At 34.8% G+C, this 26,195-nt stretch overlaps 5 protein-coding genes across 5 annotated transcripts; 3 read left to right on the top strand and 2 right to left on the bottom strand.

The window, feature by feature from the left end:
- Positions 1-3,633: 3,633 nt before the first annotated feature.
- On the bottom strand, positions 3,634-13,735 carry LOC18028015 (myosin-10). Its single transcript, XM_024161013.1, has 42 exons — positions 13,352-13,735; positions 13,012-13,137; positions 12,786-12,929; positions 12,494-12,639; positions 12,257-12,413; positions 12,121-12,179; positions 11,881-12,040; positions 11,644-11,793; positions 11,439-11,575; positions 11,208-11,354; positions 11,009-11,110; positions 10,680-10,737; positions 10,485-10,586; positions 10,328-10,365; positions 10,109-10,235; positions 9,846-10,016; positions 9,637-9,768; positions 9,426-9,535; positions 9,264-9,324; positions 8,903-9,080; positions 8,609-8,814; positions 8,375-8,494; positions 8,200-8,298; positions 7,872-8,084; positions 7,620-7,772; positions 7,369-7,512; positions 7,113-7,280; positions 6,894-7,033; positions 6,667-6,781; positions 6,549-6,569; positions 6,364-6,441; positions 6,104-6,274; positions 5,761-5,913; positions 5,485-5,661; positions 5,076-5,378; positions 4,919-4,989; positions 4,754-4,850; positions 4,610-4,666; positions 4,454-4,510; positions 4,259-4,339; positions 4,083-4,159; positions 3,634-3,982 (listed from the first exon to the last, which is right to left on the bottom strand). The coding sequence occupies exons 1-42, from the start codon at positions 13,352-13,354 to the stop codon at positions 3,868-3,870; spliced, it is 5,124 nt and encodes a 1,707-aa protein (XP_024016781.1). The 5' UTR covers positions 13,355-13,735; the 3' UTR covers positions 3,634-3,867.
- Positions 13,736-13,983: 248 nt separating this feature from the next.
- On the top strand, positions 13,984-15,374 carry LOC18028016. Its single transcript, XM_006410402.2, has 2 exons — positions 13,984-14,412; positions 14,832-15,374. Exons 1-2 carry the CDS (start codon positions 14,017-14,019, stop codon positions 15,321-15,323), a joined length of 888 nt encoding a protein of 295 aa, XP_006410465.1. The 5' UTR covers positions 13,984-14,016; the 3' UTR covers positions 15,324-15,374.
- Positions 15,375-15,453: 79 nt separating this feature from the next.
- On the top strand, positions 15,454-17,210 carry LOC18028017 (haloacid dehalogenase-like hydrolase domain-containing protein At2g33255). The gene is made up of 5 exons (XM_006410403.2): positions 15,454-15,825; positions 16,204-16,246; positions 16,369-16,429; positions 16,551-16,685; positions 16,885-17,210. The coding sequence occupies exons 1-5, from the start codon at positions 15,462-15,464 to the stop codon at positions 17,047-17,049; spliced, it is 768 nt and encodes a 255-aa protein (XP_006410466.2). The 5' UTR covers positions 15,454-15,461; the 3' UTR covers positions 17,050-17,210.
- A 179-nt stretch (positions 17,211-17,389) lies between these two features.
- Positions 17,390-19,197, bottom strand: LOC18028018 (tyrosine-specific transport protein 2). Its single transcript, XM_006410404.2, has 2 exons — positions 17,648-19,197; positions 17,390-17,540 (listed from the first exon to the last, which is right to left on the bottom strand). The coding sequence occupies exons 1-2, from the start codon at positions 19,195-19,197 to the stop codon at positions 17,462-17,464; spliced, it is 1,629 nt and encodes a 542-aa protein (XP_006410467.1). The 3' UTR covers positions 17,390-17,461.
- Positions 19,198-19,494: 297 nt separating this feature from the next.
- LOC112081586 (thioredoxin-like 1-3, chloroplastic) lies at positions 19,495-20,915 on the top strand. The gene is given in 5 exon segments (XM_024148358.1): positions 19,495-19,719; positions 19,803-19,879; positions 19,881-19,964; positions 20,239-20,407; positions 20,772-20,915. Coding segments are annotated over 5 exon segments (699 nt in total).
- Positions 20,916-26,195: the final 5,280 nt, after the last annotated feature.

Raw genomic sequence — 26,195 nt, forward strand, 5'->3', positions numbered from 1 at the left:
TAGAATCCACCATAGAAAGCGACATTCTCCTCAAGATCAGTGAAGCTCAATAAAACTGGTTATAATGTATCTATATATGAAATTTTGCAGTAGATAACTCTATCTCACTTCACTATTCGATATTATTGTCTCGTGTTAATTAATGTGGGCTTGATCTTAGATTTAAGTGAGTGGGTTTGAAGATATTACATTGTTATCAACACCTTAGATCATGAATTGATCTTAGATTTAAGTGAGTTTGAAGATGTCATAACCAAGGTCCAAATCCTATGATATGTACGATGAAACAAATACAGTTTAAGTCATTTCTAATAATACTACATAGCTTTTGATGAAGAAAAAATGATTTCCTTCTCGATATTGGTTACTGTTAACTTTATGGTGGAAACAACCAGATTCTGATAGAATTGTTGATTTCACATATTACGATTTAGATTCAGTTCGGCTATTGTAAACTTTCTCCAATCCACATTAATATAAATGAGTTTTTGAAATCTATTATAACTGATTCACATCGATATTATGGAATCGTGTAGCGTAAGAAACTAATCATCATGATTTCGGAAAATAGATTTATTCAGGAAACCTCGATCAAGTGATAATGCATTAATGTGATATATATAGTGGAGTTGAATCGGGCAAAGATTATTCTCACGAAAATCTAGAATTCCTTTATAAATTTATGAAAAAGATGTATAGATGCATGCATATGACGTTGATAAATTATGAATTGTGCACACACACACAAAAAGTTAATGAATTATGAAATTTACATGGCTCCTGGGATAACGAGATATTTATTCTCTCGATGAGTTGTTCGACTTTTATTTTTTGAAGTAATAAAATGAAAAGAGTTTCACACATGCTGTTTATTGCACCTAGAAACCCCACTATAACATCGACTTGAAAATGCCACCAACAATCGCATACTTCTTTCTCAAAAAACAAAAATCAATCGCATACTTCATCATTATGAGATTTTCCTTATTAGAGATTTGTCATATAGGTACTATTTGACCATTCATACATAAGACGTTTTAAGGAGAAGTTAATCTCAAGTTTTGATTATTGCAATTTGCTTTGAATGTGACCAAGATAAAAGAAAATAGTAAAACTAATATAGTAGGTGCCAAAAGGACCAATTATTGCCAATAAGGAATTTCCAAAATATTTTTGTACATACCATTATTTTTAATGTTCTGACTCCGACATAATCAGATTCTGCCATAGTCAGCTTTTTCTTGATTAATCTAGCTAATTGAAAGACCCAAACCCATGTTACTAATCTTCAATTTAGCTCATTAGTAGCAACCTGATTTTATGCACCATCGGAATAAAGTTTTTCTTTCTCTACTGATTTTATGCTTTGAATATCAAATGGGTAACATGAAAATATTCTAAAACTAGCATTTCTCCTTATTTCTCTATATGTGGATGACGGCTTGTTTGACCAACATATTATTGAATGGTTTAAAATTAGTTAGCATTCGAAATCATATTCTATGGTATCCATATGTATAATTAAAAAGGCTCAGATACTCAAGATCTACCCTAATTGATCAGACAAATCCACGGAACTGGTGACCTTGCAATCAAACTAAATGGTAGTATAATTGTTACAGTTAACAGTTTCCTTAATATTGGAGCGCATTCTTATTTTTCCGTTTAGACGTTGTGGAATGATCATTAAAATAGGTGAAAGTCTATATATGGCTGCATATAAATGTAAATTGTTGAAGAGAGGAACTCAGAAGGAGCATATGATAAGATAATATAGTTTCTTTACCTGCTGTTTCATTTGTGACGTTGCCTTAATTCTTGAAAAAAAAAACAAAATTAAAAGAAAAGCACTTGGTTCACAATATTTGTTAGGAAAACAATCATTCACATAAGCTATGCATATACATTAGAGAATGGAGAGAAGGGACAGAAGAAAGAGAGGATGATAAATGCAAATTAACTCCATAACTGTAATAACTGAAAAGGTATGGCAACTCCATGTGATCAGATTCTCATGTTTGTCCGATTTTATTGAGACGCTCTCGTTCTCAGTCGTCTCAGGTGGTTTCACCGGTGGCTGGTTAATTAACCCTTTCCTATTTATTAAGGCAATGATTGATTGTGAGTTTTTTTTTTTGGGCTTTTGGTTTTTGGTTTGTGGATAGGGAAATTGCACTCAATAACAATCAAACAAACTATAATTCATAAACTAACCAAAAAAATATCTGAAAATAATATTCTTTATATATTTTATATTAATACTCTTTTACCCTTTTTTTCTTATTTTTTCTTTTTCCCTTCTTTCTCTCTCTTTTACCACATTCTCTCTTTCCCTTGTTATCTCACACAGGGCTCCACATATTCTTATGCACCTACATTATCGTCATTATCAACAAGCCAAAAAATCACAAAATAAATTTCAGTTTCCACGAAATTATATATTTCTCTCCCTTGATTCTCCTTCTCTCCTCCCAAGATATTCTCCACATGTCTCCTCTGATAATCCCTAACTCGTTCACGCCTCGTTCGTTCTCTCCTGATTCCTTCCATGACGAAGACGTTAACCCTCTTATGGAATCTTTGTTATGCAATTGGTTATACTTAAACTACAAAGTTTCAGTGAAAATTAATTGGATGTGGGTTACAATATTCAGGTTTCCGATGATGAGATTGAGATTGGATTGCCACCATTTCCACCGGTTTTTCCTGACATGTTATTTATCCCTCTCTTCTAACAGATTCTCTATCCCTCTCTTCTGAAAGAGAAAAATTTATTTGTATGAAACATCTATTTATGTAGAACATTTTATCTATATAGAACGTCTAATAGTGTAGAACATTTCTTTGTATAGAACGATTATTTTTTCAGATGCTAATTTATAAATGTATATCATAATCCACTGTGGTTTTAATGTTTATTACTCTGTTACCAGACACGCAAAAACTTAGAATATTCAGTTATATTCTGTTTTTTTTTAATTCAAAACTTGGTAGATTGAAAAAAATAGACTTGTCATGTTATTGATAAAAATATACTTGTTATGTTGTTGTGACACTATTCATATCTAAAAAATTAAGGTCACGTTAGTTTTTAAAAATTCAAATCATGTTGGATGTGAAAATTTTTTTGTAGATATACAAAATTATATCAATTAATAAAACGTACATAAAAGAATAAACAAAATCTATGGAGTAACAATGTTTATAGTAAATAGACTATCTATATTTGTGTGCTGAAAAGGGCAAAAACGTCTGAAAAGCATATCAATTGTTACTTGCTTAATTTCTATAAAACAAAGGCTATATTTTTCATAGATTATTGAAATTTGGTTATTCACTTAATTATCCTTTGTGGATACCGTTGATTTTTTTTTTCCTTTTTTAAAACGACATTTATAGACAATTTTTAGCGAAAAATCCAAATAATAGGGTAGGTAAATTTGTAAGAAAACTAGTTATCCCAACATAAGTTATAACTAAAAATTTTCAGAAGTATCACATTTTTTTAATAAGTACCGCAAAATATTTAAAAACCTTCCTAAACCAAAGTGTGTGATGTCAATTCTCCAACAACAAAAGTTTACGAAACTGTGATTTCAAAGTTTGTTGTACATAGAGTAGTTTCTTGCCTTACAAGTAAAGTATGGGCTGTCTTTAACCTAACCACCCTGAAGAGAATCAAATCAAAAGAAGAGAGAGAGAGCCCTACACCTGAGCTTAATTAAGACGCCCTCTGAAAACCCTATGCGACGAAACCTATCGAGATTAATTCTACATACCGTAAAACTGTGCTAGTGACTCTACTATACAAATTTGTTTCGTTGCCATAAATTGTCGAATCGGTTAGATGAACGGACCAAACAGGTCTCAGTCCTTTAGAAAGTGGAAGTTAGGGTTATCAGCGAGTTCGATCGCTGGCTTTACATTGGCAAAGTCTTTTTCTTGCATACAGTTGGAGATTTCGTCGGCTGCAAAGGGGATGCTGAATTTCACAAAGACAGTTTTCATGAGGTTCTGCATTGGTGACTGATGTCTGAATAATCTGGAGAAATTTACGAAGTCGCTTTTAAAAATTTTGATACCTGGAATCATTGTCTAACAAGAACGAACGGCTATCTTCGTCTTCATCAGTCATTAGAAGTTTCAAGTTGGAAATTACCTACATCGATAGAAACATAGAGAAGATAATGAAATGATATGGAGATTTGGAAAATGTATTTTGGTTTATATGAGAGGTGTTAATTTAGAGGAAACATACGTCTGGAGATACATTCTGACCCTCGTGGTCATCAGATTTGCAGAGGGTACATATTCTATACAATTGCTGAGTACTAAGAGCCTGAGAGATTAAAGAAAGAGAGCGTGCTAAGAAAAGGGTGAATATAAGAATTTTTTCTTAAAAAAAAACCTTTAAAGGAGTGTTTTAGATCAGAGAAGCAGAGAGAGTAGGTACCGGGCAGATGTTAGTTGTAAGATCATCATACGTAATAGTGGACTTGTGTTTTGTAACCTAGAAGAGGAATCCACTGATATATTCAGGAAAAAGAAAGAAGAGAGAGTGTTGTAATGTTAATGTAAGTTGTTGTAATTTGGTTCATAAAAGACAGACCAGGAGCAGCACGGCTTGTCTTGTGTGTTTGAGTTCATCCCACGAAGATCCTACAAACTGCATCCAGCAGAATTTACTTGACAAGTGAAATCGAGAGACTGAAATGTTTTGGTTACTAAGATCATTTCAGAAAAATGAACTTACCTCTTCAGTTGCCTGGCTACACCATGACTCTAGTTCATTTAACCAAGCATCCACCTTTTTGCCCACGTAGAATGTGCAGAATTCTCGTTGCAGAAGGCTGCATCAGTTATATTACGGCTTTAAGTTTTGATGGCTGATGGTGGGATATTTGATTAAATATCATACCTGTTAAAGACTTGAACATTGATGCCTTGGAATGTTTGGATGAAAATCTTCTGAGCAAGAAACACAGGAACCTGAAAGAAGTTTTTCAGAGAGGATATTGAGGACTAGACAGAATCAAACACAACCTTTTTTCCATGAATACAGAAAATTTTCTTACGTAATTTTTCTTCAATGTGCCGAGAAGCCGATTCAAAAGATCAATGATGTCTTGCCAAGTTTTCGCTGGTGAATTCACTGCAGATGGTGTTCCCTGTGGATTCTCTTCAGATAGATTTAACTGCGGAATATCTTCAGCTGGTTTTGCTGGTGAATTATCTTCAGACATCTTCTCCGGTGGGATCTCTTCAGATGGCTTTTCTGGTGAATTCGGTTCGGATGACTCAGCTGGTAAACTCTCTGCAGAGGACTCAGCTGGTAAACTCTCTGCAGAGGACTCATGTGATGAATCATCTTTCAGCCCCTGAGCCATTAGTTGAGGACTAATAAGTGAGATGAAGCTATCTTGCAGAGATCATGATCTTCAAAAATTTTGATTTATTTTGAAGGAAACCATAGATAGGTCTTACCTTAATGCAAGACGAAAGCACAGGCTCTAGTTCTCTCCTTACATTCTCTTGAACTATTCCATATATCGTTTCAACGTAGGCTGTAAGCTGCTGCTTGAAAAGTAAAGCAGGATATCGAGCATCTACTTGTTGCACTACATCACCTGAAAGGCTGGCCGAAGAGGGTGACCGGAAACCCTGAAACATATATAGCCACTCATGTTAGACGAAGTCCCACAAGATACAGAAACTCTAAGTTAAGGCTAATCCTAGAGTCAATGAATAGGATCTTGTTACCTGTGTCATCCTCCCAAAAAATGAAGTCGGCTGAGGAGGTTTCCTTGGACTTGCACTGGTTGTGCTATGCGTTTTTAAGCTTCTTTGAAGCAAGAACAGTAGCGTAGATGTGTTCGTTAGCCAATAGGTCAACTGATCATCATCTTCCGGATTCTGGAAAAAGCAGAGCATGATGTTACGATGTCAACTATTTTTTTTTTTCCCTCAATGTTACGATGTCAACTTCAGTTAAAGATTTTCATGTTTCCCATTGTTAGAATTGTATGAGAAGTATTTGTCAAGAGACACATATTGTCCATTGATTCTTTCACCTTAAGGAGTGATATGTCAAACGTCAGGTTACCTCTATAGCGGAACCAAAAAGAGGAACAATACGATCAAAGATACTGGTTTTCTCTGCTTCGAAGAGCTTCCAGTGTATGAGACATTTGTATATTGTAAATGCTGCAACAGGTTTTCCATGGCTGAAACCGACATTTTTTGAAACAAATTTGAGAAGGACGTCAACATATTCCTGCATCATAAAAACATGACTTATCTTATCAACCAATTAAAAGAAGAATCACAATACTATATGCCTGATTTTTTTTGTTAGGTACATACATGGGGTTGTCGTTCAATTCGAGATCGTCTAAAAGACATTGTCCCGAACCTTCTTGATGGTATAGGAGCAAATGGTTCCTGTAAGAAAGAGATTTCTATTAGAAACCTCTGGGTAACAAAGACCTGCAAAGATGATTAAGTGTATACAAGAACAGTTCATCTACATCTCCACTAGGACCACTTACATGATGTCCGTTCTCCATTGGCTGCAAGAGTTACGTGAAAAGGAAGGAAGAGGTCAAGGCTTTTCTTGAAAAAAATTCTATACAAGAAAATGAGAGAAATTGCATAGAGGAATTTTACCGGGGGTCCTGTAAATGACATCTGAGGAGACATTTTCCGGGAAGCTGAATTCAACAGTGCTTGCTGCCGAAGAATTTTGTCTTCTGTTTCCATGTCAGAGACCTTTTCCTCGAGCCTAAAGGAAAGAGTAAATAAGTCATGCATATGTTGCGAATGGGAAAATATAGCAAAGTAAAGATAGAAGATTGAAACTTTGGACAACGTGAGAAAAAATGCTAATAGATAACCTTTGCATTGATGTTTTTAACTCTATCAGTTTTGTCTCTGTGTCTATAACCTGCTTAAGCCTCTCTTCACAAAGTCTACTTGCTTCCTCATACTTCTTCTCTGTGTCGTCTATTTTCTTTTCCAACAAATCTACCAGATTCTGCAATTTCAATACATTTAAGAGAACCATAACCCACAAACTTGTGTTGGAGAAGCATTCATTTTCTGAAAAAACTTACATATAAATCTTTGTTTTCAGCAGCAAGCTTGTTGGTCATTTCATTATCATCAGATGCATCCTCTGTTAATCTCTCTTCTTTCAGCATGCGTGTCCCTTCCTTTTGCTCGTTTGATGAATCATTCCCATCGTTTTCATTTTTTTCTTTCTCTAACGAACTCAGCAGTGCCTGAGAAATGTCATACATTAGATCAATGATAAACAAACCTGAAAGCACTAAAAGGAGAATGAGTCGAGCTACATCCCTACAGATTTACCTTGAGACGTTCATTCTCAGCTGCAAGATTACTCACAATCTCATAATCAGATGTATCCTTCAACTGCTCTGCAATGTTTGAGCTTGTTTCGTCGTGTTTTCGGTCTAATGCATTGATTTTCTTCTCCAGTGAGCTGACCAACGCCTAAGAGATGTTGTGCTTGATGAGATATAAATTATCGAGAGGAAACATTGAAATCTCAAAAGTCTGGATTTTATTTCCAAACCAATACCAATATCAAGGAATCCTACCTTCAATTGTTGATTTTCAGCTTCGAGTTTGATTATTACATCTTGTTCAATGACGGGAACCTCCTGTTTTATCCTCTCTTCACCTACCTTACCTGTTTCTTCATATTTGGTCTCGGATTCATCAATTTTCCTTTGTAATGAGCTCACCAACTCCTTAAGGAAACATAATCAAACAGAGGAACCACAATCATATTTTTAAAATGCCAAAATTCTGTAACCTTCAACCACAATCTAAAATCTTCATGACCTTACCTTGAGATGTTCATTTTCTGCAGCAAGATCATTCGTCATCTCCAGCTCCTTAGCAAGTTCTTCGAATTCCAATTGCATGTCTTGTAAAGCAGACTGCAACTTCGAGATCTCCTCACTTTTGGTTTCTTGAGTTTCGCCGAGCTGAAGTTGCATATCATTTAAAGCTGCTTGCAACTCTTCCACTTCTTGAGATTTGGCTTCCTCAAGCTCCATCTGCATAAGTAGAGAGATCAGATGCCTCACACAGACAGAGAAACAGCAACACGATCTACTATTATGGTTTAAGAAAATAACATATTCAGCGTGAAAAGTCATGTGTGATATGTACCCTCATCTGTTTCTCAAGCTCTAAGCATGAAGTGAGGTCTTCCAATTCCTTTTCTAACTTAGTCTTCGCATCTTGGAGAGCTCCTGTTTCCTTAGCAGCCTGTAAGACAAAGAAATCTTAGGAAACCTCTGCATACATAAGATCTAGTGTCATGTTAGTAAAGAAAGAATGTCACCATTTTAAGCTTCCGCAATTCTCGGCGCGCAACTTTCACTCTCCAGCCACATTGAGTGGTGATGGCTGCTTTCTTCATTCTTGAAAACCGCCGACTACACAAGCATCTTTTGATTTGACTCTGTGGAATCAGTAACTTACATGTTATTGATACTCAACACAAATTTTATCATTTGACAGATATAAGATATGAAAAAAGGAGATCATTGTCATCGATATGAGGTAATAAACTTGCTTGAATAATGATTGCTGCTTTTCTCTTCTTCCTGTATTGAAGTTCAACTCGTGCAGCCATTGTACGCAACCCAGTCTGAACATAAATAGCTGAAATACACAGCTTTTTATAGGTTGTCTGGCATATATATGTCCGCGCATGCTTCTGAATTATCTTAGAAGCAGCTTCTCTTCTCATGGCCTCAAAATGAAGGCGTGCAACATGTCCTGCAATTAGGAGAAGGAGAAGCCTAATGTGTTATGAAACTAAATTTTGAAGCCAATATGTCCTCCAATTGCATACAACATGTATTACCTCTACAAAAGGCTTGGATTTCAGTTGAAGCGGACTGCAACAACATATATTTTTTACGAGACTGATAAGTAAGGACTTTCCTCTGTATGATCCTTGCTGAATGGCCAAGAACTTCAGCTCGGTGAGCATCCAGTTCTGCCATCTGACCTGCCCTAAGAAACACCTTTGTCTTCCCTATCTGTGATTTTAAAAAATAAACGTAATAAAACAGAATTCATCAAATTTCTCATGGCACAAATTTCTCAAAGCAAATGAACAAGAAGAAAAGCTCAGATAGGGTCTTGTGCATTGTGACCATGAAAAATATCGGAAAGTGGAAATATCATTATCCTTTATTTGTGAGATAAGAATGAAAACACACCTGAAAACCTTTTAGGTCCACTTTCGCTAGTAGCTTTTTGCAAGCATCGACTTCGTCAAAGCTTTAAACATCAAAGCGAGAGGCAATAGAGGTTTTTATATGAGTCTAAAACCTTAAAAAAATTGAAAACTCAATTGCAAAAGCTACTAGTGGTGAATCTACCTTCTTTCTGTAGCCTCCGGGCCCAAAATTCGGAACCTAGTTAAAAATTCATTGAAAGGCTTTCTAGTTGGATATCCAGCACAACTAATCCTAATGGCTTCCATGACTCCCTGAGGCAAGAAAAAGATGTTTCAAAACATCAAGTAAAGGCTGAAAAACTGTTGCAGTTGCAGAAATGAAAGCATAAGGTTTTATGAAACATTAAGCTTACCCCACACCTAAGTTGATGCAGAACGTTAACGTTCTCAAAAATTTCTGGCTTAAGAACGTTATTTGGTTTAACACAGCGTATGTAGTGCGGCTCTGTGGTGTTCAACGTCTCAAGCAAAGATTGTAGTTGTTGCTGTATTTTATTACATGGTGAGAATCACGGTAGATGTATATAAGCAGAATTTGTTGAATTTAATATTATTTTCAGACCTTGAATTGAGAGCCTATTGATGAGAACTTTGATGTTTTGGAGGATTCTTCCCGCAATTTTGGAAACAAAGATGAGACGAAGGAGCAATCTGAAGAATTCATGAGAGATTGATGTTCTCCAACAACATAATCTTTGTTCTTGTCCAAAAATTGTTCAGTCTGATAAGTGACCTGAAATTGGAAATAGCTACAGTCATCACACCAAGTTAACTTCAAGACAAACATTTCAACCACACGCTTTAATTTAATTTACGATCACTAACATCACCAGCATAATGGCAGATGGTAAAGTCTGTACGAGCCAATTTTGGTTTGGTAAAACGCTTGTGGCTATTAAATGTCTGGTATAGCTTTTGCGCAAGTGTATCATGCGTCGATCTTGGAAACATACTGCAGAGGCAAATACAAACACATGCACTTGTTACAGAAAACAAAAAATAAATAAATGAAGAAAGAAAGTAGATGATGTTTTGATACATTACCAAGCCTCATCGATAAGGGCAATAATACCACCAGGTTTCTGACATGAAATAATTTAATATTAGGTACTGGAAAAACAATTTATATGTCTGAAAATTGGATCTATTAGGATATGGATCATGCATAGGTTCCAACAGTACTCATAGCGATACTACTGACCTTTTCTATAAGATCAAGGACATCCTGATTATCAATGAACTCTATGTAACTCCAGTCAATCTCTTCCTTAGTATACTCTTCTTGCTCCATTTTGAACACATGCTGTAGAAGAAAGGAACACATGCATGAATATGGATCAACATAAAATAAGATCAACCAAGAATCAATACTCTGAGAAGAAAATCAGTCTCCAACCTGGTTGAAATGTTGTTGCAGCTTCTCGTTTGTCAGGTTTATACAAAACTGTTCAAAACTACAAAATATTTGTGCCAGAGAAAGTCAACGTTGGAACATGTAACAAATGCATTGTTACTGCAATCAATTGAACCACAGAAACGCGAGGAACAATCTATAATGGAATATTAATATTGTTCGAAACCACAAATATAGCTCTAGCTAAGTAACTAAAAGCTATGGTATATAATGAGAAAGCATATATGCAGGAAACAACATAGCTATTTTGAAATCGAATCGCAAAAGGAAACTTAACATTTGGTGAATATAAGAGCGTACCGGTTAAGCACCTGTTTGTCTTGAAACTCTCGAATCCATAGATATCCAGGACTCCAATAATGTATTTTGAACTTGGGTCTTGACCAATGGAATTATTGATCTTAGTCACAAGCCTGAGAGCAATATATGTGTAACCTTTTAACAATCAAAGTCCAGAGAATGGTATTAAGCCCTTTGGAAAGTGGAAAGAGTTTATTATCATTAACCTACCAATCAAACAATTTAGAATAGACAATCTTGGCAAGAGCATCTCTGCTTAGAGCTGCACTACCAGGATCAAGCGACTTTGTAATGCTTTCACCACGAGTCACCATCACTCTTTTGCACAAGGAGTCCTCTAGAGCTTTTTCATCACACCTACCAAGAAAGAGCAATCAGGGTTCTAACTCCACTCGACAAGAAATCTGTTATTCAAGAACATCAGAATATTGAAGCATATACATGAAAAGTTCTGCAGCCACGTTTAGATGGAACCGGGACTTATCATCCTTAGGTTCTGCAGCATCTGATTCTTCCCCCTTTGCAAACTCGATGTTTCCTAGATGAAGGATAGCAGCAACTATCCGGAAGATTGCATCCTACAAAAGCAAAATGTAAGAAGATTTGTCCTCAAAACTGATAATGTAAATGACTAACCAGAAAGTACCTGCTCTTCGGAACTAATCCCAACAACGTCCATAGCTTTTCTCGTAGCTAGGTACTCCTTGGAATCATCAAGTGCACTCAATTCATAGCAATTAGATTGATTTAGGTAATGAAATGTGCTTGGTTTCCCTAACTTATACCGCTCAATTTCCTGAAATCTCATTACAGAAGCTAGTTTTTTCAGTACAGAACTTTCATAAGTTCGACCTGATGTACCCATAGAAGGGACCATTTTTACCTGTTCTGGCGCAGCGCAGAGCATGTAAAAGCAATGATAGTTTCTTTCAGGATCAGAGACTTGGCAAACTCGTGACCTTTCAAGCAAATATGTTCTAATAGCAGCTCCTGAGATTCTCCCCATATGATTGAACTGAATCTCCACAAATTTACCAAAACGACTGCAATATGAGATATACCCATATGTCAAGTTGTGGCTTCAACAAATTACATAAACAGGGAAATGTTAAAGACGTTTCACCTTGAATTATTGTTTCTGACGGTTTTTGCATTACCAAAAGCTTCCAAAACTGGATTTGACTGCAGATCAGAAGAAAGAGTAAGAAGACATCTCCAGATAATTCTATCTTTAGTAAGAATGTAGATAGCCTATCTACCTCCAAAACTTGCTGTTCTACAGATCGTCCTTCACTCTCAGCTTTGCCACCCATGTATGCAAGATATTGCATGAGCATCTTTGTGCTCTCTGTCTTCCCAGCACCGCTTTCTCCACTCACCAAGATCGCCTGGCTTACTCCCTCGTTGATCATTTTTCTAAATTTATATTCTTGAAGATTGTGAGTCCCAGAAAAAAAATTGGTAGTAAAGTTTCATCTACGGAAACAGAGGATTACCTGTATGCAGAATCAGCAACTGCAAAAGGATGTGGACTTAAGTCGCCAAAATCTGAGCCTTTATATTGTTCCATTATCTCATTTCCATATAGGTGGGGTAATCTCTTAAAGGGATTCACAGCTATCAGTATATTCCCTGTGTATGTCTGTAAACCATTCAAGAACAAATTAGCTTGCTACAGACACTTCAGAAAGAAAACATCTGATGATATAGCTATAAGCCTAAAACTGTGCAGTATAATCTGAAGAACAAAGGAATGGTGGTGAATAAGGGTAACATGCAAAAGCTTACATATATTTCGTTTGCATTGTAACGGGATTTGAGATTGAGAAGAACCCCTGGTTCATGCAAATAAGCAAGCTTTGTCATGTCGTCCACGCCATGCTCAGGAAACTCAGGATCCTTGGGGTAGACGGCATTTACCTTTGCCACAACCTAGAAACAAAAATGCTTCACAGTTATAACCCACCTTCATTTGTCTAATAGTATGATTGATTTTCAGAGAAAAATGGCTAACCGTTTTGGTTTGGCAGTTTACTTTGACTTCTTCATCGTTAGCTTCGACTACTTCTCCATCTATCCAGGCTTCATCTGTATCTTCTACCCAGACTTGCGACCCCAAAGCTATCTTTACTGAATTAGCCTGATCAAAGTAGAGCATAATATGGTAAACAAAAACAGAAAATAAGCTGTGTCAAGCTCCATTAGAATGTGTACAAACGCTCATTAAGTAAATACTATAAACATTTCAATTAAATTAAAGTTAATGGTGGTGAAACGCAACAATAATTTTAAAAAGGCTAAGAATGAACAACATGGAGAAATGGCAATGCAGATTAGAGAAGAGAGACTCATACCATTATCACGGCGAAATCTGATCAGATTTCCCTAGAAACAATCCCGACCGAAGATTTCCAACGGGAGAAACATTACCAAAAATCCCTGGGAACCAAATAAGAAGGTATTTTCTGGGAAATTTTCCCACCATGGATCCAAACGATGAATCAGACTCAAATATTTCACCAACGTTTTCTCTCTCCAAGCTTCAATCGACGTACAAGAAAAGCGGAAGATTAAGGCTACATTCACGTTTGCGGACGCAGATATGAGAGACCTTAAAACCCCTTCAGTTATTCCCTTTCCAGTACCTAAAAACAAAGATGCCCAGGCAAAACTGTAGATTTCCCGCAAAAACTAAGAAATTTTCTCGCGTTTTCCCTCGGATTTTCTCTCCTGCTTGTTTTTTTTTTTGTTTGATGCTTCGTCTCTCTCTCCCTACGATTGCTGGAAAGAGAGAGCAGAGAATCCACGTAGGCGTGTCAGGTGAGACATTTAGCTTTGTGATTCCGAAATTACCCTTATACTAAACCGGGATTTTAACTCGAACATTCTCCTTGACCAATCCCGGTTAGTGGTATTCGATTTCAATGGAGGAGATGATGACAACGTGGCGCAAGCTAAGTGTACATACATGGAGCAGAATATTTTTCTTCACTTTGCTCTCTCCCTTCGCCAGACATTAATGGCGGATAGAGGAGCTCTTCCGCTTCTTCATCCCTTGTTGCCGCGACCCTCTATTTTCCTCAGCTTCTCAAACCTCCATGTGTGGCGATTCCGATACCCCAATTCCTCCTCCTCTGGTTCTCATCTCCTCTATTTCTCTTCCTCGCGCTCAATAATAGTAATTCCGCTGAATCGCCGGAGATTAAGCTATAGAATCGGCGCCGTCGCGGAGGAAGGCGGCAGAAATGGAAGGACGGAAAGGGGGAAAAGAGGGAGGAAGCGACGGCAGCTCTGGGAAGAACTCATGGAGGATAATGTTGAAGAAGACGATGATGATAGTGGTGGTGATGCTAGTGGTAATCTTGATCTGTGGAAGATCTTAGACGAAATTGTAGATAATGTCTGGATTTTAAAGGTATTCCCTTTTAGTTTCCATAACTTTCAATGCCTCTTAAAAATCTTAACTTTGAAATTGGCCTGACTAAAGAAACCACCTCTGTTGCGTTTAGTTGGGAATCTACTACTGTTAACTTAAAATGTGAGATGTTGTGGTATCAAAATTGGTCACTGGGAGACCATAGAAGATTAGTTAAGTTAGTAAGTTTTGAACATTTATTGTTGTACAGTGAATTGGTTTCAAATGAGACGGATGCTTGAGAATGTTCATACTTTTGGGTGGTACTGGTTACATGTAAATAAACATTAGTTAGTATCTTTCTGCTCAAAGCTAAAGAAATTTGTCATGTTGATCTGTAGATGCATATTTGCAACACCAGATTCTGCTCTCTTTTTTTGTTGATGTGGGATCTTTATTGGGTTTTGTTCACTTTGTAGGCATTCAAGTCGTACGGATATCTCCTCCCGTTCATCATCTTCTCGCTTTTTCTCAGCACCGGACCCAAAGCTTTCCTCATATCACTAGCCGTAGCCATCGTGCCATCATTGCTGTTTCTAGCGTTCCAGAAGTTGATTGGTTGGGATAAACGAAGAAGAACATCAATGGCAAATCAGTTTGTGATAGAGGAGGAAGAAGAAGAGATGGAAAGAAGGAGCAGAGTTCGATACAACCCATCATCGCAGGCTAGAAGCAATGTCAATGGCCGTGGAATTAACCGTGGTTCAGCGGAAATGGCTTCTAGGTTTGGTGGGTGGGACGAGTTAGACAGGCTCGGGACCATTTCCGAGCAGCCGAGAAACGAAACGAGTAAGAAACCGATGAAGACGAGGAAGACAATAAGAAGAGAAAAAGCAGCAGAACCATTGTTGTTGAGATTGTTGGTGTCTTTGTTTCCATTCTTGAGCTCTTACACAAACATGCTTAAGTGAACCAAAGAACATTTCCCTTAACCTAATAAACGAACCAATTCTTGATATCAATTAAACCGAACCGGATTGGTTAAAAATAGCTAAAGGAAAAAAAAAAAAAAAGAGAGAGAGAGATTAATAAGAACCAATTAAAAACGTATGTGCCTCAATTTCAGTTTTGCTGTTTCCATGACTTTCCTCTTATCAAGAACATTTCTTTCTCTCACACTCAGACCTTCTTGTTCGATTTCCATGGCGAATTTAACGACGAACGCGAAAGCTTGCCTGAGAGGCGTTGTATTCGATATGGACGGAACCCTTACGATTCCGGTCATCGATTTCGCCGCAATGTACAGGTCTGTCCTCGGTGAAGATGAGTACAAGCGAATCAAAGCGGAGAGTCCTACTGGAATCGATATTCTGCACCATATCGAGTCGTGGAGCCCCGATAAACAGCAGAAGGCGTATGAAATCATCGCCGACTATGAGAAACAAGGAATAGATCAGCTCCAAATCATGCCCGGTACTGATTTTTGAGATTTTGAGTTTGTATTTGTGCAGAAAAAATTTATAATCGACTGTGAATTATAAAAAAAAACTGAGAATGGGTGGGTAAAGACTGAGAATTTGAACTTCGTATAGTTACAATTGAGAAAGATTGCAATTTCAAGGCTGGAAAAGAAAGAGAACAAAAATTGAACATTTTGTTTCAAAGTGGATCTTGTAATGTGTTGTTACAAGACTTTCTGGTCTATGGAGGTTTGACTTTCATCGTTTTACTATTTTGTCTTTTGGTATCTTTCCTTATGAAGTAGTTTTCTGTTTTGTTTATCTTTTGTGTTTCTTTAGGTGGTTACAAGTTTAATTTTCTTCTAATATGCGACACAAATTTATGCTGCAGGTGCTGCAGAACTATGTGGCTTTCTTGATTCTAGGAAGATAAAGTCAGTTTTCAGATTTTTCTATCTATAAATTTGTGTTTCCTTATCCAGATAACCATACTCAGTGTTTAGAAAGCAATATTCAATGTTAAGAAGATAACCAACTGTTGTTACATTTTGTATAGGAGGGGGTTAATTACACGCAATGTTAAGAAGGCAATCGACATCTTCCACCAACGTTTTGAGGCAAGCATTTTAAGCTCTAAGCCAAATATCAACAAATCTACTTAACCAGCTTTCTGATCGGTTTTGCTGGGTCATTCCGGTTACTTATTCCTCAACAAATTGTTTTTTTTTCATTGTATAGGTTATTTTTACTCCAGCACTAGGCAGAGAGTTTCGTCCATATAAACCAAACCCAGACCCGCTGTTGCATATATGTTCTGCATGGGACATCCAACCTAATGAAGTCATGATGGTTGGTGACAGCTTAAAAGATGATGTGAGTGGCAGATATGATGACAAGTCTTAGGTCAAACCTCTCTGCTAGCAAAATCATTAAGCAATGCCAAAAGAGAGGAAGCTTAAAGACGGACCTTCTTATGCCATTGCTTAAAGATTTGCTAAGCGGAAGTGATGCAGACCAACTCTAAGGCTATTTATTTACATTTTGAGTGATCTTTGTTCACTTAATTCTGCAGATAGCATGTGGGAAACGGGCTGGAGCCTTCACTTGCTTGCTAGATGAAACCGGAAGGTATGGACCAGATGATTTCTCTGTCTCCGGACTGCAGCCTGATTTTAAGATTGAATCTTTGTCCGAAATTCAGAACATATTGGAGACCAACTTCCACCTGAACCCATAGTTTTTTTTTTCCAAGTTCCTCATCTTGTAAACTCAGTGGCCAGAATGGTTTCCTACTCAACAAAGGCTGTAGTTTGCAGCAGAATCACTATTGTAAGAGAGATGATGTCATTACACGGTATCTGTTCAGAATACTCATAAATATCAAACTACAGAGTTCTATTCACTGGCCATCTTATGTTGCAAACATAACTGTCTACTTAATTTAAGATTTCAATTCTTTGGTATCATCTCAAGTCTCTAAATTTGATTTTATTTTTCTTTTGAAAAAAAGACTTGTCCACCGCTTTTAGTGTGTCTACAAGTAACCAAAGAACGCATATTTATTTTTGAAAGTCCCAATTGGGTCATTTTGCTTCCCTAGCGTCTGGTTAGCACAGTTAGATAATGGTACATTTCTGTTTGATGGCTATCTAATGCCATATTCCCAGAATAATGGCAATTACGAATAAGATCAACAAGGTAAAGTTGCCTCCGGGAAGAATCCATGACCTGCAAAATCAGAAGCTTTTGGTTTCATATCATTTCTGCAAAGATAGTTCACATGAAGAATCGAAACAGAGGACTAAAGAGAATGTTGTATTGTTGGGTGAAGATACCTGAGCTTCTTTCTGGACTGTTGAATATAAGCCATAGCAGGAGGGAGGACACCAAAGAGGAAGCAGTTTGCATAAACACCTGCGAAATCCAGAGCTCTCACAAACGTTGATGGAAAGAATGTTGCAATTAGAGCTGGAACTCCAAGCACAAACAGCATTACTACTGCTTCAAATCCATCACGAGCTCTTGTTGGTTCACTGTATGAAACTCTCCCATCAGTTCTCTTATTACCCTTCTTCGATGAGAAACTTACAGACCCAATTCTTCCATTTCCATTTCCATCTGATTGCTTAGACACAAGCTTCCATGTATCGAGGAGTTGTTTCGGGAAGCTAACAGCGTATCCAATTGAACTGGTAGCTAAGGCTGAGAAAGCAAAGCCTTGAACAGCAGATAAAGCAGAAGGGTTCACAGATAGAAGAAGAGAAATCGGGTCAATGGATGAAGAATGTACAGGGACATTGATTCTTGCAAGCCCCAAAACAATGAGATTCCATGACAACACCATAGCCAATGGCACAACACCACCTACAAGAATAGCTCTCCGAGCATCTGAGACCGAGTCCCCTGCGAGATGGCATATGAAAGGAGTGATGACATGGAACCCTAGTGTCAGTACCATAACAGGAACTGCGGGTAAAACCGCTGAGACTGTCCAACACGAATGACCAAATGAGGCCAACACATTGGACCTAGCCACAGATAAACCAATGGCCACAAGTGACGTTATAGAGAAGAGCATGAGAAAGCAGAGACACCTGTTGGTGACGTCAATGGCATCGAAAGGGAAAAAACCAATCAAGATTCCTGAAACTAGAGGGAATAAAGCATTGGCCAAGAATGGATTCATGAAAGGAAACCATTGAGACACGATGGAGCCGATACCAGAGACGCAAGCAACCATCAAAGAGAAACTCAGTGAAGCATAGACAAGAGCTACAAAAACTCCAAATTTGTTCCCGAATGATTTCGTTGCAAGCCCTGTGAAGCTAACCTCTGATGCATTGTCTTCTTCCATAGCTGCAAAGCTGAGCTCAGCCACGAGAAGAATGGAAGAGATGACGTAAACCCAAGAACAAAGCAAAGCGATGGTCGATGGGATCGAACCAGATCTGATAGTTGCGGCTGGGAGACCGAGCATTCCGGGACCAACGGCGGTTCCGATGATCAAACTAACTGCAGCCCAGAAACTCTTACCCTTCTTGGTTTCGTGGGTTATCTCCAAATCCTCGACTTTCTGTAAATATTCAGTCTTTTCATCATCGGCGAGCTCAGAAGAAACAAGAGTTGACCGAGTCTCATCATGGTCTCTGCATCCGACAACTAAACGTGAGTAGCGAGAACCATTCTGACTGATGGGTTTTTGATATTCTGGGGTAAATTGCTTAGGAGGCGAACTTCGAATGTGACGACAGTTGTGAAACTTGGGAATAATCCGGCGAGAAGAAAGTGTATGAGGAAGGGCATTTTGGGGAAAAAGAATGGATTTTGAAAGTGGAGGAGATGAAGAAACGGGGATTGGGCAATGTTGGCGAAGAGGAAGAGCCATTGATGTGATGTGCGAGATTCTCCGTCAAGTGGACCTGATTTAATTTGGTTGGGAATGAAATTTTGGAATCTCAAGTCTATGTGTGAAGATACCTTTTTTTGTTTTTTTGTTAATGTAAATAAGACACCACTTTAGTCGACTCTTTCCGGCTCTGTCTAATAGACCAGACACGAGGATTTGGTCTAACCAAACGTATTGTTTCTCTCAAGTAGTAAGGTCACAGGAGTTTATTTATTTATTTTGGGGATGTGACATGTTTCTTGTGGAACAAGGCAATTCTTTTTCAGAGTAAAACTCATGGCGACAGATTCGTTCATCAAGTTAAATCCAATCTCCATTAATCGTACCCGCTACAACCTCCGAGAAATTTCCGGTGTAAACCCTAAAAGTGTCTCTTCTCTGTGCTGCATTAGCCCAAGATTGATATCTCGCAGCAACTTCAACCTAAGGACATTGATCTCCGGCCAAAATGATAACATATTGCTTCCCAAGAAAAATAAACCGGCGATAATCCGATGTCAGGTTAAGTCAGTTTAGTTATTTGAAAAATTAATCTTCCTTTGATGATCAGAGATTCAGAGTATAGTTTTCTTGAATTTATTCAGACAAGTCTTGGGATTGGAAGGAACCAAAAATGGTGGGAGAAGGAACTGAAACCGAACATGAAGTCGGTGACATCAGCAGATTTCTTTACTTAACGCCGGCGATAAACTAGTCGTCGTAGATTTCTTCTCTCCCGGTTGTGGTGGCTGCAAAGCTCTTCATGACTTCATCCCAAGGTAAACCGGTCTCGATCATCTGGAAATAATTAAACCGGAAAAAACAATTTAAACGGAAAACAAACAAAGAAAGACCTTTAAGAAAACACTTTACCGGATTAAGCAAACAAAGAAAGACCATTCGAATTAGGGAGTAATCCGAATAAACCAAATCAAAATATCAACTCAAGTTATGTAGGGATGGTGGGTTATTTAAATATAAGAAAAGTTCAGATTTGGTATATAAATTCATCAAAAATGTGACTTGGATTTATGATATATTCCAGATATGTAAAATTGCAGAGAATAATCCAGAGGTTGAGTTTCTACAAGTGAATTAGGAAGAACAAAGAAGTCTATGTCAAAGTCTTAACGTTCATGTTCTTCCCTTCTTCCGATTCTACCGTGGCTCCTCAGGCCGCGTTTGCAGCTTCAGTTGTACTGATGCTACGGTACATTCCATTTTATTCAAAACAAAATTCTTTCCATAAACAACATGGAACTTCATTGTTTTGTTTGTGTTTCCATTAATTTGCATTATATGTGTATTGTCTTTGTTCAAGTAAACGGACTTAGCATTTAAAAAAATAAATAACTTTGTTAATTGGTAAACATAAACGCTAAACGCAAATGGAACGAGGGTTCTTCATTTTACGTTTGGCTTTTCTTATGAATTTGACAAAATTTAATGAAGAAAAACGATTATTCCGAAAATAAAAAGCTCATTTAAATGATGCAAAATATAAAAACAGTGCATCTGAAACAATTAAAACAAAACTTATTACATAATCGAATTGCACATTTTTGTTTTGGCAGATAAAGAAATTCAACGAGGCATTCGAGAAGCATGGGAGGGAACAATGTAGCATTGGAAAGGCAAAGGGGCTCGAAGAGAAAAAATTAGTCGCCATGGCTTCAAACAAAGACCTATGGTTCGATCATAAACACAAAACTAAATGAAGATATACTTCTCGCAAGATCTCCAAGCTCAAAAGAAAAAGATATACTTCTCCCAAGATCTCCAAGCTCAAAAGAACAAAATGAAGTATGTTATATAATCACCCCTGTAGGAATTGTCTAGCATTTGTTTTTATTTATTTATTTCGATTGCTGTTATTTGGGGGTCATAATATTAGAATTGTTGTTTTCTATAGAACTGTTACTTTTTATTTTGTCAACATAAAGAATTGTTATTTTTATATATCCGAGAGTATTCAACTGTACCACAACGGGCCAGCAAAATAGCTCAACCTCCACATAGTCGAGCTTCACGCGGGTGAGATGGAGCAGAGGTTTGACAATCACCCGCCAACTTGCTCTTCTCGAGTATTCATGTACATGTCTATAAATAATGTAGGTCAATTTGGAATAATAAAGTGTTATAAATTTGATGTACAATTCCCTATGCTTTATACGCTCTGGAATATAATGATGTATTCTCATTATCAAAGTTTTTATCTTTAGGAGGCGTTTGAAGTGGAGCTTTGATTTTGTACAACATTGTATCATTTCCAAAGTTTGGGGGACAAAGAAAAGATCCCACAAATAAAATCAGTTGCTCAACCATTGTCATTCTAGCTTGCAAAATGTAATAGAGGGTAAAAAATCTATGGTGCAAAAAGAAAAAGAAAAAATTCATTTTGGTATCATAATTAATATTATAAAATTTTCTCAAACTTCACGAAAATATCACCAAATAACCATTGTTATATATTTTCATAATTGTAAATTATCTTCATATCGTTTAACTTTCACCTAATACCATTACAAAACTCCACAAATATATAATTTTAATTACGTATTTTATGTCATTAATTTGATAAAATAAGTCTTAGATTAAGGAAATGTATATCATTGACCAAAAAGGATATACATTTTTCTATTTAAAGTAGTAAAATTTAAAAATAATAATTAATAGGAGAGATATTTCTTTTCTTAAATATTTCTTACTACTAATTTTTTATTTAAGAAAATGTATCTTTGAAAATATATATTTTTATTTAGAGTGGGTCAAAGATACGTTTTCTTATATGAAAATATATATTTCTATGTAGAGTGGGTCAAAGATACATTTCTTTATATATGAAAAATATATGTTTCTATTTAGAGTGGGTCAAAGACACATTTCCTTATATGAAAATATATATTTCCATTTAGAGTGGATCAAAAATACATTTCTTTATATGAAAATATCTGTTTCTTTTTGTGGATCAAATATACCTTTCCTTATATGAAAAATTAGTAGTAAAAAATATTTTTAAAAAGAAATATATCGTCTCTCAATTATTATTTTTAAAATATTATTTTATATGTAAATATATATTTAAAATATTTTTACATTGACCAAAAAAACGAAATTTTTTTTTTGATAATGAAGTATGATATATATATAAATATATGTACGTTTTCATAGCAACAAAAAAATGAAAATTAAATACAAATTTATTTGAGAACAAATAAGTATTTTTGTTTAATAGAAAGTTTTTTACATGAATTTTAAAATTAGAAATTATCACTATTAAAAACTAAATGAATTCACAAATTTAAGGTTGAACACCTCATTCCCTGAAGATGGCAAACTTTCGATCTTAATAAAACTTATTTTTTATGTTCTTAAGTTTTGGATGATTTAATACTAAAGAAATGTAAAGTAGGTATTTATAGGCATGAATAGGATTTGTGGTACATTTATCTGGATTTAGATATGTGGCTCTTAGATATTTAAAATTTTGGATTTCCATCCAAAAACCAGGTGTTCTTTGCCAAAAAGGTATAACAAAAAATTTACTAAAAATGTTTCGAATAAGATTTTCTTTATATAAATTCAATTATACATTATATTTTTCTTTAAATAAATCTTATATCAAAAAAATAATTATACATATATTATATCTAGAAATAATTTAGTATGGTGTAGATCCACATATCCAGTCCTTAAATATTTAATATCTGAATGAAATTCTAGTTTAAAAATAGTGGATTTGAAATTTTACTATCTAAACTTGGTACCATCGGTTTGGATGATCCGACCATTCTAGGTGCTTAAGCTATCGACCAAAAAAAAAAAAATTACTATCTAGATTCAGATTTATCTTAAATATTTCATTTTGAGCTTATGAAACTTATTTACTATGCTTTTAATAAATTAAAATTAAAAGCAACTTATTTTAATAGATTTGAAATTTTAATATCTAGATTCAGATCTATCTAGCTGAAAACCATTAATTTACATTTTCTCTTATAGTTGAAAACCACTAACTTACACACAAAAAAAAACATCTTTACACATTTTATTGCATTTTAAACCCATTTTTATATTTTAAATCCATATTATCAAAGACATTATAAGAATATTCCTATTTTGAACAAAAAATAATAGATTTGAAATAACTATTGTATAACTCATTAGATAGATCTAAATCTATATAGTAAATTTTTAAATCTCTAATAATAAGTTATACAATAGTTTTTTCAAATCTATTAACTTTTTGTTAGTTGTTTTAGGTTCAGAATAGAGGCATTATTACAATATATTTGATAATATGGATTTAAAATACAAAAAAATGGTTTAAAATACACAAAAAAAAAGTGTAAAGATATTTTTGTAAATTAGTAGTTTTCGGCTATAAGAAAAAATGTAAATTTCTCAAAACAAATTACAGTTTTGCCCTAAATTATTTGGAAAATAAATAAATAATACAAATTAAACTAAGCGCATCCATAAAATTCTTTCCACATATCACCTACCATACTAAGATGTAATTTAGAAGATTTTAAAGCCACATAGATGTAATCTGAAAAGATAACAAATACTTCTCATGGGTATAAATACAAGAGTTTTCGGTATTAAATCATCATCTCGAATACATTAAAATCTAGTTTGATAAATATCAAAATTTGTCTTCTCTTCAAGAAATGAAGTATTCTACTGATCTTTATTTCTTAATTTATTTAATTTTAGATCATGATTTCTAGTTTTAAAGTTGACGAGAGTGTGAATTAAGATTTCTCAACTACACAAAGAACATTGTTTTTTTTTACAGACAATATAACTACAAATTATTTGATATTATGAGTTTATACAGTTAAATAAATTATCAAAAACCAGAAGAACCAAGTGTAAAATTAGTGGCGCTGTAAATTAAGATTTCTTAACTATACGAGAAAATATGAAATTTTTATTCAAATTTATAAACCATTACTTAACTAACAATCTAACAATAAATTGCATATTGGGTTAGGTTTCTCCAATATTCAAAATTGCGCTAGGCGTTAGTCGGGCGATCAAGTTCCGGCTAATGCCTAGCCCAAAAATATGATTTCTCAAATCTATTAACTTTTTGTTAGTTGTTTTAAGTTCAAAATAGAGATATTATTACAAGATTTTTGATAATATGGATTTAAAATACAAAAAATGGTTTAAAATGCAAAAAAAAAAGTGTAAAGATGTTTTTGTAAATTAGTAGTTTTCAGCTATAAGAAGAAATGTAAATTTCTCAAAACAAATTACGGTTATGCCTTAAATTATTTAGAAAATAAATAAATAATACAAATTAGACTAAGCGCATCCATACAATTCTTTCCACGTTTCACATACCATACTAAGATGTAATTTAGAAAATTTTAAAGCCACATAGATGTAATCCGAAGAGATAACAAATACTTCTCATTGGAATAAATACAAGAGCTTTCAGCATCAAATCATCATCTCGAATACATTAAAATCTAGTTTGATAAAGATCAAAATTTGTCTACTCTTCAAGAAATGAGGTATTCTACTGATCTATATTTCTTAATTTATTTAATTTTAGATCATGATTTCTAGTTTTAAAATTGATGAGAGTGTAAATTAAGGTTTCTCAACTATACGAAGAATTATTTTTTTTGAAAGAAAATATAACTACAATTTTTTTGATATAATGAGTTTATACAGTTAAACAAATTATCAAAAACCAGAAGAACCAAATTTAGTGTAAAATTGGTGGCGCTGTAATTAAGGTTTCTCAACTATACGAGAAAATATGAAATTTTTATTCAAACTTTAAACCATTGCTTAACTGACAATCTAACAATAAATTTCATATTGGGTTAGGTCTCTCGAATATTCAAAATTGCGCTAGGCGTTAGTCGGAGTTCCATCTAATGCCTAGCCCAAAAATCAGTGATTAAGAAGTGATTAATCTAATTAATATTTTTTATATTTTTATTATTAAATTTTTTATGAGTTGATTTTTAAAACAATTATGAAAAGTTCATTCTAGAAAGATATAAGAAATTAATAAATTTATATGATTAAAGATAAATAAAAATGCGTCATTTAATTGGAAAAAAAGTTGATCTGGATTTTTTTCAAATAAATCATGATTTCTCAAATCTATTAACTTTTAGTTAGTTTTTTTACATTCAAAATAGAGTCATTATTACAAAATCTTTGATAATATGGATTTAAAATACAAAAAATAGTTTAAAACGCAAAAAAAAAGTGTAAAGATGTTTTTGTAAATTAGTAGTTTTCAGCTATAAGAAGAAATGTAAATTTCTCAAAACAAATGACAGTTATGCCCTAAATTATTTGGAAAATAAATAAATAATACAAATTAGACTAAACGCATCCATACAATTCTTTCCACGTTTCACCTACCATATTAAGATGTAATTTAGAAGATTTTAAAGCCACATAAATGTAATCCAAAGAGATAACAAATACTTATTATGGGTATAAATACAAGAGTTTTCGGCATCAAATCATCATCTCGAATACATTAAAATCTAGTTTGATAAATATCAAAATTTGTCTTCTCTTCAAGAAATGAGGTATTCTACTAGTCTATATTTCTTAATTTATTTATTTTTAGATCATGATTTCTAGTTTTATAGTTGATCAGAGTCTGAATAAAGGTTTCTCAACTATACGAATAATTTTTTTTTTTTTTGAAAGAGAATATAACTACAAATTTTTTTATATTATGGGTTTATACAATTAAAAAAATTATCAAAAACCAGAATAACCAATATTAGTGTAAAATTGGTGGCGCTGTAAATTAAGGTTTCTCAACTATACGAGAAAATATGAAATTTTTATTCAAATTTTAAACCATTGCCTAACTAACAATCTAACAATAAATTGCATCTTGGGTCACGTCTTTCCAATATTCAAAATTGTGCTAGGCGTTAGTCGGAGTTTCATCTAATGCCTAGCCCAAAAATCAGTGATTAATAAGTGATTAATCTATTTAATAT

This window comes from Eutrema salsugineum, unplaced genomic scaffold (genome assembly GCF_000478725.1).
Source record: "Eutrema salsugineum unplaced genomic scaffold, Eutsalg1_0 scaffold_10, whole genome shotgun sequence".
In the NCBI taxonomy this organism is placed as follows: domain Eukaryota; kingdom Viridiplantae; phylum Streptophyta; class Magnoliopsida; order Brassicales; family Brassicaceae; genus Eutrema; species Eutrema salsugineum.

Coding starts and splice junctions, on each gene's coding strand:
- LOC18028016 (XM_006410402.2), top strand. CDS start 14,017: ATGGCGGATAGAGGAGCTCTTCCGCTTCTTCATCCCTTGTTGCCGCGA. Junction 14,413..14,831: donor ATAATGTCTGGATTTTAAAG/GTATTCCCTTTT, acceptor TTCACTTTGTAG/GCATTCAAGTCGTACGGATA.
- LOC18028015 (XM_024161013.1), bottom strand. Junction 4,340..4,453: donor TTACAACTAACATCTGCCCG/GTACCTACTCTC, acceptor TTAATCTCTCAG/GCTCTTAGTACTCAGCAATT. Junction 4,160..4,258: donor GTCAGAATGTATCTCCAGAC/GTATGTTTCCTC, acceptor CTATCGATGTAG/GTAATTTCCAACTTGAAACT.
- LOC18028018 (XM_006410404.2), bottom strand. CDS start 19,197: ATGGCTCTTCCTCTTCGCCAACATTGCCCAATCCCCGTTTCTTCATCT. Junction 17,541..17,647: donor CAGTCCAGAAAGAAGCTCAG/GTATCTTCACCC, acceptor CTGATTTTGCAG/GTCATGGATTCTTCCCGGAG.
- LOC18028017 (XM_006410403.2), top strand. CDS start 15,462: ATGTGCCTCAATTTCAGTTTTGCTGTTTCCATGACTTTCCTCTTATCA. Junction 15,826..16,203: donor TCAGCTCCAAATCATGCCCG/GTACTGATTTTT, acceptor TTTATGCTGCAG/GTGCTGCAGAACTATGTGGC. Junction 16,686..16,884: donor GTGACAGCTTAAAAGATGAT/GTGAGTGGCAGA, acceptor TTAATTCTGCAG/ATAGCATGTGGGAAACGGGC.